The sequence below is a fragment of the Miniopterus schreibersii genome, assembly GCF_964146895.1.
Source record: "Miniopterus schreibersii genome assembly, chromosome: 16".
In the NCBI taxonomy this organism is placed as follows: Eukaryota; Metazoa; Chordata; class Mammalia; order Chiroptera; family Miniopteridae; genus Miniopterus; species Miniopterus schreibersii.
The window spans coordinates 3,521,025-3,535,233 of record NC_138116.1 but is presented as its reverse complement, the minus strand read 5'-3'; the positions used below and the strand labels follow the sequence as shown (position 1 = coordinate 3,535,233).

General features: G+C 57.2%; 1 protein-coding gene across 6 annotated transcripts in view; it reads left to right on the top strand.

The window, feature by feature from the left end:
- LLGL2 (LLGL scribble cell polarity complex component 2) overlaps positions 1-14,209 on the top strand; it is a 30,393-nt gene that overhangs the window by 14,992 nt on the left and 1,192 nt on the right. For 4 of the 6 annotated variants that reach the window (XM_081115557.1, XM_081115555.1, XM_081115556.1 and 1 more), the window contains exons 3-22: positions 3,071-3,168; positions 4,361-4,442; positions 4,661-4,776; positions 5,183-5,341; positions 7,170-7,332; positions 7,461-7,593; positions 7,927-7,981; positions 8,598-8,752; positions 9,972-10,189; positions 10,269-10,336; positions 10,448-10,601; positions 10,690-10,794; positions 10,975-11,267; positions 11,372-11,522; positions 11,877-12,027; positions 12,317-12,433; positions 12,540-12,706; positions 13,115-13,379; positions 13,613-13,766; positions 14,052-14,080. In XM_081115557.1, the coding sequence (XP_080971683.1) occupies positions 3,071-3,168; positions 4,361-4,442; positions 4,661-4,776; positions 5,183-5,341; positions 7,170-7,332; positions 7,461-7,593; positions 7,927-7,981; positions 8,598-8,752; positions 9,972-10,189; positions 10,269-10,336; positions 10,448-10,601; positions 10,690-10,794; positions 10,975-11,267; positions 11,372-11,522; positions 11,877-12,027; positions 12,317-12,433; positions 12,540-12,706; positions 13,115-13,379; positions 13,613-13,766; positions 14,052-14,080 (2,833 nt within the window). The remainder of the gene's footprint in view (positions 1-3,070; positions 3,169-4,360; positions 4,443-4,660; positions 4,777-5,182; positions 5,342-7,169; positions 7,333-7,460; positions 7,594-7,926; positions 7,982-8,597; positions 8,753-9,971; positions 10,190-10,268; positions 10,337-10,447; positions 10,602-10,689; positions 10,795-10,974; positions 11,268-11,371; positions 11,523-11,876; positions 12,028-12,316; positions 12,434-12,539; positions 12,707-13,114; positions 13,380-13,612; positions 13,767-14,051; positions 14,081-14,209) is intronic. The other 2 variants (XR_013997347.1, XM_081115558.1) reach the window with 1 other exon arrangement.

The window sequence follows — 14,209 nt, the reverse complement described above, 5'->3', positions numbered from 1 at the left end:
CCAAGTCCCTTCCTTCCCCATTCCCAACAAGACCCCCTGGACCTCCCATAACTGGCCTGGGGCCCCTAGACCTCCTCGCCCAGCCAGGCCCTCTGCCTCAGGACTGGCTTTGCCTCATTCAGGGGTTTGGGGGCCTTATTTGCATGTTAAATGGGTACTGCCACCCCTTCCTGGGACCTGGGGATTCCCCTGTCACTCACCACACTACTCAGATTGGAGCCTACTCTCTTGGCCCCTGACCAGGTAGGGTCTTTGTGAAATTCCTACCCCTTATTTGTTCTTAAGGGAGCCCGGTCCCTCCAGAGTTGTCAGCTTAGAGAAGACACCCCAAGGGATACAGGGAATGGGGAGAACCTAGAAGGAAGCTGGGCCTTAGGGGGCAAGGCCTGTGTGCTCTGTGGGGTGAGCTGAGACCACCGCTGTCAGGTGGGCTTCTTAAAGTTCATCTTAGGTTTAGCATGTTCAAGCCAAGGACCACTCTGCTCTGTCCAGCCCCCTAGGTATTGTCCCATTTATCAGATGCGAAGTGAGGCCCAGAGAGGCCAAGTAGCTCGCCAGGTCCAGACGCTTTCTGAGTGGCGGAGGGGAATTCAGAGCGTAGTGGGCCTGACTCAGTCCGTCTTTCTAAACCAGCCTGTGGAAAAGAGGGTCGGGAGGGGTAGCACAGTGACCCCAGACCTGAAGGAAATGAGGGATGAGTAAGTGGGATTGAATGGTGCGCCTGATGTTTGCGTCCCTCTAGGTTGGGGAAAGGAGGCCACCCCGCAGTAGGAGTGACTCAGGTGAGATGTTAGGAGAATTTCCTGCCAAGGAGTTGGAAGGATAGTGTGTGGTAGCCTGAGAGCCTGACCAGAAGCTGCAGGCTGTTTTCTCGTTTGCTTGACTTTCCTGCCCATGTTCCGAGGCAGAACTGTCTAGGGCACTGTCTAGTCTGGAGAGGAAAACAAGATGAGCCACACGTGTAATATAGAATATTCTAGAAGTCGCATTACAAAATTTTTTAACAAGTGAAATTAATTTTGATAAATTCTGTTTAATCTCGTATATCCAAAATACTATTTTGACATGTAGTCAATGTAAATTAATGAGACTTTTTTAGTTTTTGAAGTAAGTGTATTTTACCCTTACAGCACATCTCAATTGGACATTAAATCTTCTTTGGAAATATGTGATCCGTATTTAGTTTGGAAGGTTTTCAGTTGAAAAAGGAGATCTGAAGTGTGGTGTGCCCGATTCCAGCCCCTCTTCCTTTAGAACCCAAGAATGTACCTAAAAAGTTTTCTAGTAACTGAAGTGAGCATTTATTCTTAAATTTAAGTTAATTAAAATGGAATAAAATTAAAAGTTCTGTCCCTTGGTGGCACTAATCACATTGCAAGTGCTCGGTATTGGCTTGCCACTGTTGTACTGGGTAACACAGGGTGCGGGCCTTCTGCTGGCCAGCAGGCTCCTGCAGGACGTTGCCCCCAAAGTCCTCCGAACTCCAGAGGCTTTGGCCCTGAGCTGCTGCGGGTGGTGGTTCTGGGAAAATGCTACCATCCCAGGAACCTTTTCCCTCGAGCTCTGCCTGCTGAATTCCTGAGGCCCCAGCAACCTGGGGCTGGCTGAGGCCTAGTGGGGGCCCCTGGGGAATCTTGTCCCCAAACACCCCATTGTGTGCCCCACCCTCCTTTTCCTGGGAAATGTTTACATTGCAGACACTCCGAAGGCTTCTCCAGGCTCTGCATTTTTTACATAGCTGAGCAGGGACCTGGGCTGGCAGGGGGAGTCCTGCTGGGTTGCTTCTGCCCTCCCAGCTGCCCCTTCCAGATACAGCCATTTTCGGGGCAGACTGTATTCCTGGCAAAGAGCAGGCTGAGGGCACCTCCCACACCTAGGTGTCTTCAGAAGTCTCCAGAATAGGCCCTTTGGATCTCTCCTCCCTGGCCTGCCCCCAGCATGGGGCCTCCATCCATGGACCACTGGGCTGGACAGTAGGCCAGCAGCAGAGGAGTTTGCTGAGTTATTGTCCCAGCTGTCACCAGGGCTTATCTCTTTCTGCTCCTCTGAGGCCTGACCAGGCTGCCAGGTGAGGCCCAGAGGAGAACCGTGGGCCTAAGAGCTGCCTCATCCTGCAGCCCTTTCCTGCAGGGCAGTCTCCATGGTTTAAATAAGAAGTACCTGAAGTCTTTAAAGCAGGTGGCTGGCCTCCCTTTGCCCTGCTCTCATCTAGTTCTGCAGGTTCGGGATGCCCTGGGGTGGGAGGTGAGGGGTAGGATTAGCTGATTAAGAAACAACCAGAAACCTTCCCAAAGACTCTATATGTGTACAGGTGTATCCATGTGCATGATCCCAAGTAGGTCTCTGTGTTTTTAGTGTAGACGCAGGCACACTCTCACAAGCACCGGAAGACACACACACACACTGAGACGTCAGTGAGGGTTACTTCTGGTTGTAGGAGTACAGGTTATGTTTTCTTTTTCAAACTCCTTTATATGTCCCAAGTTTTCTGTAATGTGTGTTACTTATAAGAAATGAGCAGAAGCGATTTTCTGCAGCAACACTCTAGAAGCTTCCTCTCTGGGAAGATGGAGAATTCACAGGGATAGGAGGGCTCTGGGGAGAGCAGACACTCAGGGCTGGAGGATCCTGGACAACCCAGAGCTGGGAAGGGCCACGGTGGCTTCCTTCAGACCCCAGGGCCAACCTGGGGCTGCAGTGCAACCAGGCCTCCTAAGCGATGGGGCACCTCCACTGTGCCAGCCCCCCAAAGCTTTCTGGAGCCCCCCATAGGAGGACTGAGTCTGAGTTCCTGGAGAGCAAGTGGCCAGCATGTGTGTCAGGGAAAATGAGCTCCCAGGGATGGATGGTCAGGTGGCCACTGGACAGGGTTGGCAGTGGGCTGAGGGTGGGGCCCATATGGTTCTGGGGTTGCCTCCACACATGGGTGTTTGGGTGGGAGCCTGAACGGGACTCAGTTGTTCCTTCCTGCTGGGGGTGGCTCTGTGCTGCGGCTTCTCCATTTGCACTGGCCCCTCAGCCAGATGGGCAGAGGGGACGTGTCTATAGGCCAGTGTGGTTCTCATTGCAGACGGTGGAGCATGGTTTTCCGCACCAGCCCAGCGCCCTCGGCTATAGCCCCTCTCTGCGCATCCTGGCCATTGGCACCCGCTCCGGAGCCGTCAAGCTGTATCCTTTCTGTTCTCCAGGCTCCCACCCAGGGATACCCTGGAAGGGCGGGGACCATGGCATTGGTGAGATGCAGCAAGGCCCCCCACCCTCCAAGAAAAAAAAACAAGTTGGGGATGACCCTTCTTATTCCCGGGATGTTCCATATATCCTCAGGAATCAGCCCTGAGTGCAGTAAGTGGAGGCAGGTGGTGGGCCAAGGGCTGTAGACTGGCCCCAGGGCTCTTTGCAGACCAGAGACAGGGTGGCCTTAGGTTAGAGGAGCAGTACTAGGGAGCCGCTCTTCCAGATTCTCCCCGCATGCCCACACCCCACATCACACACCCCTGGTTGGCAGGGACAGCCCTTCCCTGGCTGAGACTGGACATTGTCCAGTTAGGTTGTGTTTTACCTGAAGCATTGATTCTGGGCTCACGGGGGCTCTAGGCAAGCCTACAGTTTCCAGGACAGAGGCTCCCTGCTCGGCCAGGTTGCCCTGGGCTATAAGTCTTGGCCACTCCTGCCCAATCTAACCTGAGCCCCAGGGTGAGCCAGGGTGGGACCCATGGGAGTTGGAAGGTGGGGAACCACCCTCTGGCACCCCCTGTTCCTCTCTGCCCCAGCATAGGCAAGAAAGCTGCGGTGCCTACGGTCACCTGGGCTGGGCCCGAGGTGGTGTAAACAGAGGAGGGCAGGGGCCCACGTCCCCTTGCTGGCTCAGCCCTCCCTCAGTTGGTTAATTATTGCCAGGCCATGGCCATATCCTGGCTACCAATCCCTTTGCCAAGACTCATGGCCAAGCTGTGGAGGTTGGACCCACAGGCCTGCCCGTGTCTTCTCACAAGTGCCACCAAGTGGTAGCTGGTGGGTGTGTTGCAGCTTAGGTTGCGAGGTGGGGGTGGGAGGTGGTGCTGAGCAGCCTAACAGTTGCCAAGGTTTCACCCTTACACAGTGTCATCCCCACCTGCCTGGCTGGGAATGCCCTACCTGGTTGTCTGTTCCCACCTGCAGGGGTCAGGTCACTGGCCAAAGCCCTCAGGCCAGGGCCACTCTGCCTCCTCCCCACCGCAAGGCCTGGCCCTGCTGTCTGGGGAGAGGGCGAACCACCAGGTGTTTACACGCCTTGCCACAGGGACCCAGAGGTCCCAGCACTTGGGCAGGCGAGGGGTGGTGTCCTGCCTTCTAGAGCTTTCCTTGAGCCTGCTGCTCCCAGCTATGGTGCCCCGGGTGTGGAGTTCATGGGGTTGCACCGAGAGAACAGCGCTGTGGTGCAGATCTACTTCCTGCCTGGCCAGGTGAGGCCCCCATGCCCTTCTTACGTCTTCCAGAGGGGTGTCTGGAGAGGTATTTGGTGGTACTGGGTTTGGTGCTGATGGGAGGACCTGGGACCACTACTCTTTCCCAGCTGCAGTTCATGGACCACCCTAAGAACCCCTGGGAGCCTTTTGGTTTGGGGCTCTCTGAGACCACCCTGGTGTGTAAAGGCTACACTCCTGCCCCTGTTCCTCCCTAGTGCCAGCTGATCACCCTGCTGGACGACAACAGCCTGCACCTTTGGAGCCTGAAGGTCAAAGGTGGGGTGTCAGAGCTGCAGGAAGATGAGAGTTTCATGCTGCGGGGACCCCCAGGGTAAGGATTCGGTCCCCTTGCTCTCCCAGCCATCCCGACCCATACACCCAACCATGGGATCACCCTTTGAAGGTCCTATGGAGCCCTTGGTGTTTGAGCCAACAGGTCTTCGCCCGAAGGTGCTCTGGGTGGAGCGGGGGCCGGGGGCTGCGCAGGAGGCTCCTAGGGGCTTCTGCTGCTTCCTAGGCTAAGCTCTGCCATCTGTCTCCTGTCTTGGCAGAATGCAACCAATATCTTTGTCCTGGCCCGAGACTCTGTGGACTCTGTGAAAAGGACCACACAGGCTGCTTTCCTAGGAACGGCCTTCCCTAGGGTGGTGAGGGCAGCCAGCGGGCAGGAAGCCTGTCCACGGGGCCTCCCCTGCCTGGGCAGCAGCCAGCTCACGGATAGCTGTTCCCATCTGCAGGGCTGCCCCCAGCGCCACACAGATCACCGTGGTCCTGCCACACTCGTCCTCCAAGACGCTCTACCTGGGCACCGAGAGTGGCAACGTGTTCGTGGTGCAGGTGCCGGGCTTCCGCACGCTGGAGGACCGCAACATCAGCTCGGACGCCGTGCTGCGGTGGTGAGCCCGCCGACCCCGCTGCGGTTAAGAACCTGTCCCCTTGAGTAGGGCATGGCCCTTTCCCTTTGGTCCCAGTATTGTCTCCGGAGCTTATAATTTCTCTCCTGAGAAGCCTATGGGGACGGGAGGAGAGGCTCAGCTCCCCACCTGTCCCTCAAGTTGAGAATCTCACCCTATAGTATGTTAGTGTCATAGCACTAAAAGGGGTCTTGCAGGTAGCTTGTCACCTCATTTAAAGATACGGAAAATGAAGCTCAAAATGATGGTGTGGTGGCACCAACTCTTAGTGTTCTTTGCACTGATACCACGTATTTCAAAACCCCAGGGGCTTCGCTGTGGGGCAGACGAGGCACAAACCACCCTGCGTCCGCCGGGGCAGCTTCTGTCAATGTCTGTGCCCTGGCATCTGTGCCAGGTTTCCGTTCACATGCAGGCTCTGTGGCCAAAAGTTCTGACAGCCACAGCCCTGTGGGTTGCTGCAGATCATTTAGGAAGCTTTGCCTCTTGGCAGTGGCGTGTGCAATAGAGAGGGAGTGAGATCAGCCGGATTGGTCTGGGTCAGAAGGGGAGGAGAAGAAGGGTTGGTAGCAGTAGAATGTTCTGCAGTTCCGGGGGGTGGGGCACAGGTAGGGAGGAGGCTCGGGTGCTGATACCCTTTCAGAGGAACAGCCTGAGGGCCGTCCCCTGGAGGCCAGCGACATCAGTCCTGCTGCACAGCTTCCTTTTGATACTGTTCCTTCTCTGCATTTTCCAAGATGGTGTCATTCTCTCAAGGCTTACTTTTAATTTAAAAAAAAAAATTCCCTTTTTTGTGTATGTTTTTATTGACTGGGAGAGGGAGAGGGAGAGGGAGAGGGAGAGGGAGAGGGAGAGGGAGAGGGAGAGGGAGAGGGAGAGGGAGAGGGAGAGGGAGAGGGAGAGGGAGGGAGAGGACCACTGAGCAGCGCTGGCCGGGCTGCTTACTTTTAATTTAAGAAAAACTCATTTTTAAAATGATATAAGTAATAGATCATTATAGAACACTTCAAGAATTGAAACACTGCAGACAAGGTTACAGGCCCTTTGCCCGCCCACTCCCAGTTCTGGAGGCCGGAGCTGGCAGTGTGCGGTGTGCGGCACTGGTACGTGGGATGTGCATAAACACAGGGGTTCAGTTTGGCTTGGCTTGGGGTGTGGCAGTGCCCTCAGGGTCCAGGCTGTTTTCATTTCTTACCATCCTCGCCGTTGGCTCTTATTACCATGCCTGCCACCTCGCAGTCCTCTGTCGGCTGCAGCACCTCCAGACTTCCCATCAGCACTCCAGGCCCAGAGAAGGAGGAGAGGCAGAGGGTCAAGGGTCAAGGGTCAGGGCCAGGCCCACCAATATAGAGCTTTGTTTTGAGGGTCTTAAAAGCTTGTTTTTATGAAATATCACCTCCTTACAAAAATGCCCTAGATGCGAATGTGCAGTTTAATGGATTGTAAAGCAAGCATCCCTACAGCCACCCCCGGGCAGAGAAATAGAACCTGCCAGCCCCCCAGGAGCCCCCATGTGCCCTTTCCAGTAATGCCTCCCTGCCTCCCTCCCACCACAGTGACTTTTATGGAAATCACTTCCTTGCCTTCCCTTACAGTTGTGCCACCTGCATTTATATCCTGGTGGGGTTTATAAGTAGCACCGTCCTATTCTACACGTTGCTCCTCGCCTTGGTGAGGCGTTCTGGCAGTCTTTCCGTGCTGGCACAGTGCCCGCTGCCGCCACGTGGAGTGCCAGTGCAGCTGTGCCGTACTCTCAGCCAGGCCCCGTGGGTGCACATGGGCGTGGGCTCACGGTGCTCCCCTTGCCCAGGTTGCCAGAGGATGCCCGCCAACGGCGGGTGTTTGAGATGGTAGAGGCTCTGCAGGAACACCCTCGAGACCCCAACCAGGTCCTCATTGGCTACAGCCGGGGCCTCATTGTCATCTGGGACCTGCGGGGCAGCCGCGTGCTCTGCCATTTCCTCAGCAGCCAGGTAGGTGGTGCCTGGGATGGTGGCAGACTCCACTATCACATACAGCCCCTGTGCCAAGGCTTGGGGCATGGGTGGTGGGACCATCGCCCTGATCCCAGCCTGCACTCTCTCCCTTTCCTCCCCGGAAGCAACTGGACAGTGTCTGCTGGCAGCGGGATGGCCGCCTGATTGTCAGCTGCCATTCGGATGGCAGCTATTGCCAGTGGCCTGTGTCTCCTGACACCCAGCATCTGGAGCCCTTGCGCAGCTGTGTGCCTTACGGTCAGTGCTCCACCCGCCTTGTGGGAGCCTGGCTTTGCCCTGTCACCTGGGACTGCCTTTTACTGTGCAAAACAATGTCCTCTCTGTTCCCAGTCTGTCTTTCCTGCATTCAGGTGTAGGCGCCCAACTCATAGAAGTAAAACCTGGGGCCCAGAGAGGTGATGGCTTTGTCCAAAGCCACATGGTGGGTTTTCTGACACCCATGTGGCTTTCTCAGGGCAAGACTCCCAAGCATAGGTCTACTAAGTGGGTGTGAGGTGAGGAATCTGCTCTGGAGACCCATGTGCCCCTGAGAGTGGGCAGACCCATTCCAGCTAATTCCTGTTCTTGTAGGTCCCTTTCCTTGCAAAGCTATTACCAAAATCTTCTGGCTGACCACCAAGCAGGGGTAGGTACCGGTCTCTGTTCTTTGCCTTTTCTAGAGCCTTCCTGGAGGGCTGGAAGGCCCCTCAGGCCTCTGCGGGAGGGTGGGGGAGGGTCGGGGGGTGGAACTGTGCCTTAGGGTCCCACATTGAGGTCCCAGACTCCAGGGAAGGGAGAGAGGGTCATTCATACCTCATGGCCAATTCCTGAACAAACATTCCTGTTCTTTCCATTCTGCCCTCCCGGAGATATGATTCAGATCAGCAGGTTGCAAACTGTTTTAGCAGCAGACCTGTTTCTTCCAACAGAATCATACAGGGAGACCCGATGTAGAAGCAGAAAGGGGGGCAGCTCTGGTTGAAGCAGACTCAGAACCCACAGCCTGCAGACTCAGAACCCACAGCCTGCATGCCCCCACCTCACCCCCAGGTTCCCCTGGTCTATTGCAGTCAGGAAGAGATGGGGGTCTGCCCCACCCCATCCCAGGGTACTTGCGTGGTCACTTACCCTGAGACCAGACTCCCTCCCAGCCCCTACACAGAGACCAGTCACAGTGGAGTCCAAGCTGCCAGCTCAGCCTATGGTTGTCCAGGGTTATGTCCGGAGCTCCAGCCCAACCTCCTGCTCTTCTGTGCCTGCAGGTTGCCCTTCACCATCTTCCAGGGTGGCATGCCTCGGGCCAGCTATGGGGACCGCCACTGCATCTCTGTGGTCCACAATGGCCAACAGACAGCCTTCGACTTCACTTCCCGGGTCATCGACTTTACTGTCCTCTCCGAGGTGGACCCTGCAGCGGGTAGGCAAGCTTCGGGAGTGGTGTGGAGGGCTAGCCACTGGGAGATGTAGGGATGATGGCCTGTCTGTAAATAAAGAGGAGGGACCTGCACAGATGTTCTCAAACCTGCCACTCCCGAATTACCCACTGTACCCCTTCTTAGTGCCACTGAGGGAAGCAGCCACAATCAGTCCCTTTCTCCCCATCTCTGCTGGGCTATGGCTCCATCCTTGCTGGCCACACCTCCTGCCCACTCCATGCTCTTTGCCCTTCCCTCAAATGGAGTTTGGTCCAAAGGGGGCAGATCTGTACTGTTGGGTTTAACACCCACCCAGCTGAGAAAAAGCAGGTCCTGGTGTGGACATGGTGAAGATCTCATGGGGTGGGGCAGGTTGTGCAGTATGGAGCCAGCTCTGAGCCAGCCTGCTGGAGCTCAGCCAGGACAGCAAAGCCCTGAGTCAGCCTCATAAATTGAGTGACAGGCAAGACTAGAAAGGGCTGCTTTCGAAACCTGGAGAGGAGGCCTGGCAGGAGATCTCCAGGAGGGCGGGCCTTCTCTCCACCTTATTCTGACATGACAAGGCCTGAGGCCTCCAGGTGAGGGGAGTGGGGAATCCTTCTCACACCTAACACAGGGTGCTGGGAACAGGGGTCCAGTTTTTTTGTCAATTCTTTTGGATTTTCTGCATAAATGATCATGTCATCTGTGAACCAAGACAGTTTTATTTTTTCCATCTCAATCTGCATACCTTAGGTTTCCTTTTCTTGTCTTATTGCAGTAGCTAGTACTTGAAAAGGAGCCTTGTTCCTAATCTTAGTGGGAAAGCTTCATTTCTCACCATTGTGATAGCTACAGCTTTTTCATAGATATGCTTTGTCAAGTTGAGGAAGTTCCCATCTCTTTCTAGTTCACTGAGAGTTTTATCATAAATGAATGGGTTTGGGGTTTTATCAAATACTTTTTCTGCATATGATCGTGTAGTTTTTCTTCTTTAGCCTGTTGATGTGATGGATTACATTGAGTGGTTTTCCAGTGTAGGAGCAGCCTTGCACACCTGGGGTAAATCCCACTTGGTCATGGCGTATATTTATTTTTACACATTGTTGGATTTAGAGCTTGTTTTTAAAATGCAGATTCCCTAGCTCCAATCCTTAGAGCATCAGATTCCACAGGGCTAGGCTGGGGCAAACTGCTTCCTACTGGCTCCTGCAGCCCCTGACCCTTGGCGTGTCCCCCCAGCTTTTGATGACCCCTATGCCCTGGTGGTGCTGGCTGAGGAGGAGCTGGTGGTGATTGACCTTCGCACTGCTGGCTGGCCACCGGTGCAGCCTCCCTACCTGGCCTCCCTGCACTGCTCCGCCATCACATGCTCCCATCACGTCTCCAACATCCCCCTAAAGCTGTGGGAGAGGATCATCGCTGCCGGCAGCTGGCAGAACACTCACTTTTCCACCATGGTAGGTCCAGCCCCAGCCCTGGCCCCAACCCCACCTCAGAGCCAGGCTCTCACCTGGACTTCTCGGTTTCATTCTCTAGGAATGGCCTATTGATGGTGGCACCAGCCTGGCCCCAACCCCTCCCCAAAGAGACCTGCTGCTCACGGGGTAGGTGATTCATGGTACTCTCCTCCTGTGCAGTAGGATATACAGGGTGGGATCAGTGCCCAGAGGGGTACTGGCGCCCCTGGCCTGGCATCCTCATAGCTCTACCCACAGGCATGAGGATGGCACGGTACGGTTCTGGGACTCCTCGGGCGTCTGCTTGCGGCTGCTGTACAAACTCAGCACGGTCCATGTGTTCCTCACCGACATGGACCCCAATGAGAACCTCAGTGCCCAGGGCGAGGATGAGTGGCCCCCACTCCGCAAGGTGAGGCTTGGAGCCTGGTAACTAGGAGGGCAGGGACAGGCTGGGTCTAGTGCTCATGGCCACTCATGGGCCTCCTCTCCCATGTCAGGTGGGCTCCTTCGATCCCTACAGTGACGATCCCCGGTTGGGCATCCAGAAGATTTTCCTCTGCAAATACAGCGGCTACCTGGCTGTGGCAGGCACAGCAGGGCAGGTAGCAGGCTGGGCTGGGGGTGGGGAGCAGGGGGAGGAGTGATCAGGTGACTTGGGGTGTCCAGACCTGGAAGTTTCCTTCTCAGAATTGGGGGACAGCAGGGACAGGAGCCAGCCCCACAGTGCCAACTGCTATCCCTTGGTACTGGGGTTGGCTCAGCCTATCTGCCATCCCGCCTAGGTGCTGATGCTGGAGCTGAATGACGAGGAGGCGGAACATGCCGTGATGCAGGTGGAGGCCGACCTGCTGCAGGACCAGGAGGGCTACCGCTGGAAGGGCCACGAGCGCCTGTGTGCCCGCCCAGGACCTGTGCGCTTTGAGCCCGGCTTCCAGCCCTTCGTGCTGGTGCAATGCCAGCCCCCGGCTGTGGTCACGTCCTTGGCTCTGCACTCTGAGTGGCGGCTCGTGGCCTTTGGCACCAGCCACGGCTTTGGCCTCTTTGACCACCAGCAGCTGCAGCAGGTCTTTGTCAAGTGAGCAGGCTGCCCACAGAGGCTGGGGCCTGGGTTTGGGACTGGGGCCTGGTGAGGACCCTTGGGCCCTGACAGGGCTGATGACCTGATGTTCCCCCCACTAGGTGCACACTGCACCCCAACGACCAGCTAGCCTTAGAGGGCCCGCTGTCCCGCGTGAAGTCCTTAAAGAAGTCCCTGCGCCAGTCCTTCCGCCGGATACGTCGCAGCAGGGTGTCCAGCCGGAAGCGGCGGCCAGCGGGGCCCCCAGGAGAGGTGAGGCCACCCAGGCAGAGCTGGGAGCAGCCAGCAGTGAGCCGGACCACCCTCCCTCCTGCTGGCTTTGGCTGCAAACACAGGCCCTGGGCCCACCACATAGGTTTACATCCTGCCCCACTGCCTGTGGTTATGTGGCCTCAGATATGTCACACTGTCTATGTCTCAGCTTCATCAGCTGTAAGAGGCAATAATTGTAGCACCTTAGGGTCAAGTCCTCAGTAAATGTTCCCAGACAGGGAGTGGCTTGAGCTGTGACCAGTCTCTCCCTAGAGAACCATTAGTGTTGAGCAATAGATGCCCCCAGGGAGGGGAGGCCAGAGCCCACCCTAAGGCTGGTCCAACCCACCGCAGATGCCAGAGCGGAGCTCCCGGGCAGAGCGGACGGGCCTGCAGAACATGGAGCTGGCCCCCGTGCAGCGCAAGATCGAAGCCCGCACGGCAGAGGACTCCTTCACAGGCTTCGTCCGGACCCTCTACTTCGCTGACACCTACCTGAGGGACAGTGAGTGGCCAGCCTGAGGTCGGGGGCCCAAGCATGTGTCTCCTGCTATGAGAGCAGGTTGGTGGGACCTAAGAGGGGTTTCCCCTTGCGATCAGGTGGAGATCAGAGCCTTCCTCTTTCCCTCTCCTGCCTGGGCCTCCAGGTCCATTTGTCCTGGCTTCATGTCCAGGCTCCAATACACCCAAGATGGACCTTGGACATGTCACAAGGCCAGGATGTAAGCCTAGGTCACCTGGCTCCACCTGACCTCCAGACCCAGAGTTAGATATAAACCTTTGCCTCCTGGCAGGCTCCCGCCACTGCCCCTCACTGTGGGCAGGCACCAATGGGGGTACCGTCTACGCCTTTGCCCTGCGTGTGCCCCCTGCCGAGCGGAGAACGGATGAACCTGTGAGGGCAGAGCAGGGTGAGTGCTGAGCAGAGGGAGGGCAGAGGATGCTTATCTGCCGCGGCGCCTCAGGCCTTGCCCTTCACCTGCGCACCGGCCCCATTGCCTGCTTCCTTCCCTGTAGTCAAGGAGATCCAGCTGATGCACCGGGCACCCGTGGTGGGCATCCTGGTGCTGGACGGGCACAGTGTGCCCCTTCCTGAACCCCTGGAAGTCGCACATGACCTGTCAAAAAGTCCGGACATGCAGGGAAGCCACCAGCTGCTTGTCGTGTCAGAGGAGCAGTTCAAGGTGCTGCGCGGGTAGGGGCGGGGTTCCCAGGAACCCCTGGGACATCAGGGGGCTCATACCTTGGGCACAGTGACAATGGCTGGGACTCACTTAAAGCTGTATATGCAGTTGGTGTGTAAGGGGTGCAGAGGCACGGAAAAGGAGAGGGTCTTGTTGTGGAGTCCCTGGGCCCAGGCTCAGTGGTGGGGACACTGAGGCAGGACCTGTCTTTGGGAGGGACAGAAAATGCAGCCGTGGAAATCCTTATGGTCCAAGTGCAGTAACTGAGCGTCCTAGTGCTGAGGGAATGCCAAGGCTGAGCAGGCTTTGCCGGGAAGTTGCGTGGCATCCGGTGGACGCAGGGAAGTGATGTTCTTGAATACAAACGGGGGTCTGGCCGCGGGTGTGACCGCTGCCCTGTGCCCCCAGGTGTTCACGCTGCCCAAGGTGAGTGCCAAGCTGAAGCTGAAGCTGACCGCCCTGGAGGGCTCGAGGGTACGGCGGGTCAGCGTGGCCCACTTCGGCAGCTCTCGAGCCGAGGACTACGGGGAGCATCACCTGGCTGTCCTCACCAACCTGGGCGACATCCAGGTGGTTTCGCTGCCCCTGCTCAAGCCCCAGGTGCGTTACAGCTGCATCCGTCGGGAGGACGTCAGCGGCATTGCCTCCTGCGTCTTCACCAAACACGGCCAAGGTGAGGTGGCGGCTCAGCCGGCCGCTGTGAGCAGGGCTGGATGTGGGGCTCCCGCTGAGCTGCAGGGGCTGCTGGGAGGGACAGCCAGGGCGGGGGGGGGGGTCAAGGCCAGGCTCTTCAGGCAGAGAGCTTTGAGGGAAGCTCCGGCCCCAGTTGCCCTGGGTGGAAGCCCCATTGCGGGCAGCCGCGGGTCCTGAGGCCAGGCGCCTCACCACTAGCGTCGCCCCTGCCAGGTTTCTACCTGATCTCCCCCTCGGAGTTTGAGCGCTTCTCTCTGTCTACCAAATGGCTGGTGGAGCCCCGGTGTCTGGTGGATTTGGCGGACACCAAGAACCACAGCCGTCCCCGAAATGGATCAGGCCCCGAGAAGGCCTTGGGCCGAGCCAGGTGGGTAAAAGGGCAGGTGGCCTTCACCCCAGCCCCTCACCGTCACCCTCCCTGAGGCACCCACTGGGAGCTGACCACATTCCCCCTCCCTGTGAGCTCAGCCCACCCTCCTGGCTCTGGCTCTTTGCCACACTTCATAGGCCCCTTCCTCCCTTGTGAGCACCACCCAGGGGCCCCTGCTCAGGACAGGCTCGGTCAGTTGACCTCATTCTTCATGGGACCAGGGCTTTCCCAGTCAGCAGAGAGCCCAATGGCCCCCGATCCTTACGCACTCTCCCCCCACAGGAACTCAGGGAGCCAGAGTGATGGAGAGGGTAAGGCAGGCCTCTTTGGGGCCAGGGGAGTGTGGGGACAGAGGCGTTGTGAGTACCTGGGCCAACCTGGGCCCAGGGATGGGGATGGAAGGAGGAAAGGGGACCCCAGGTGAGCAGGTGGTGTGTGGT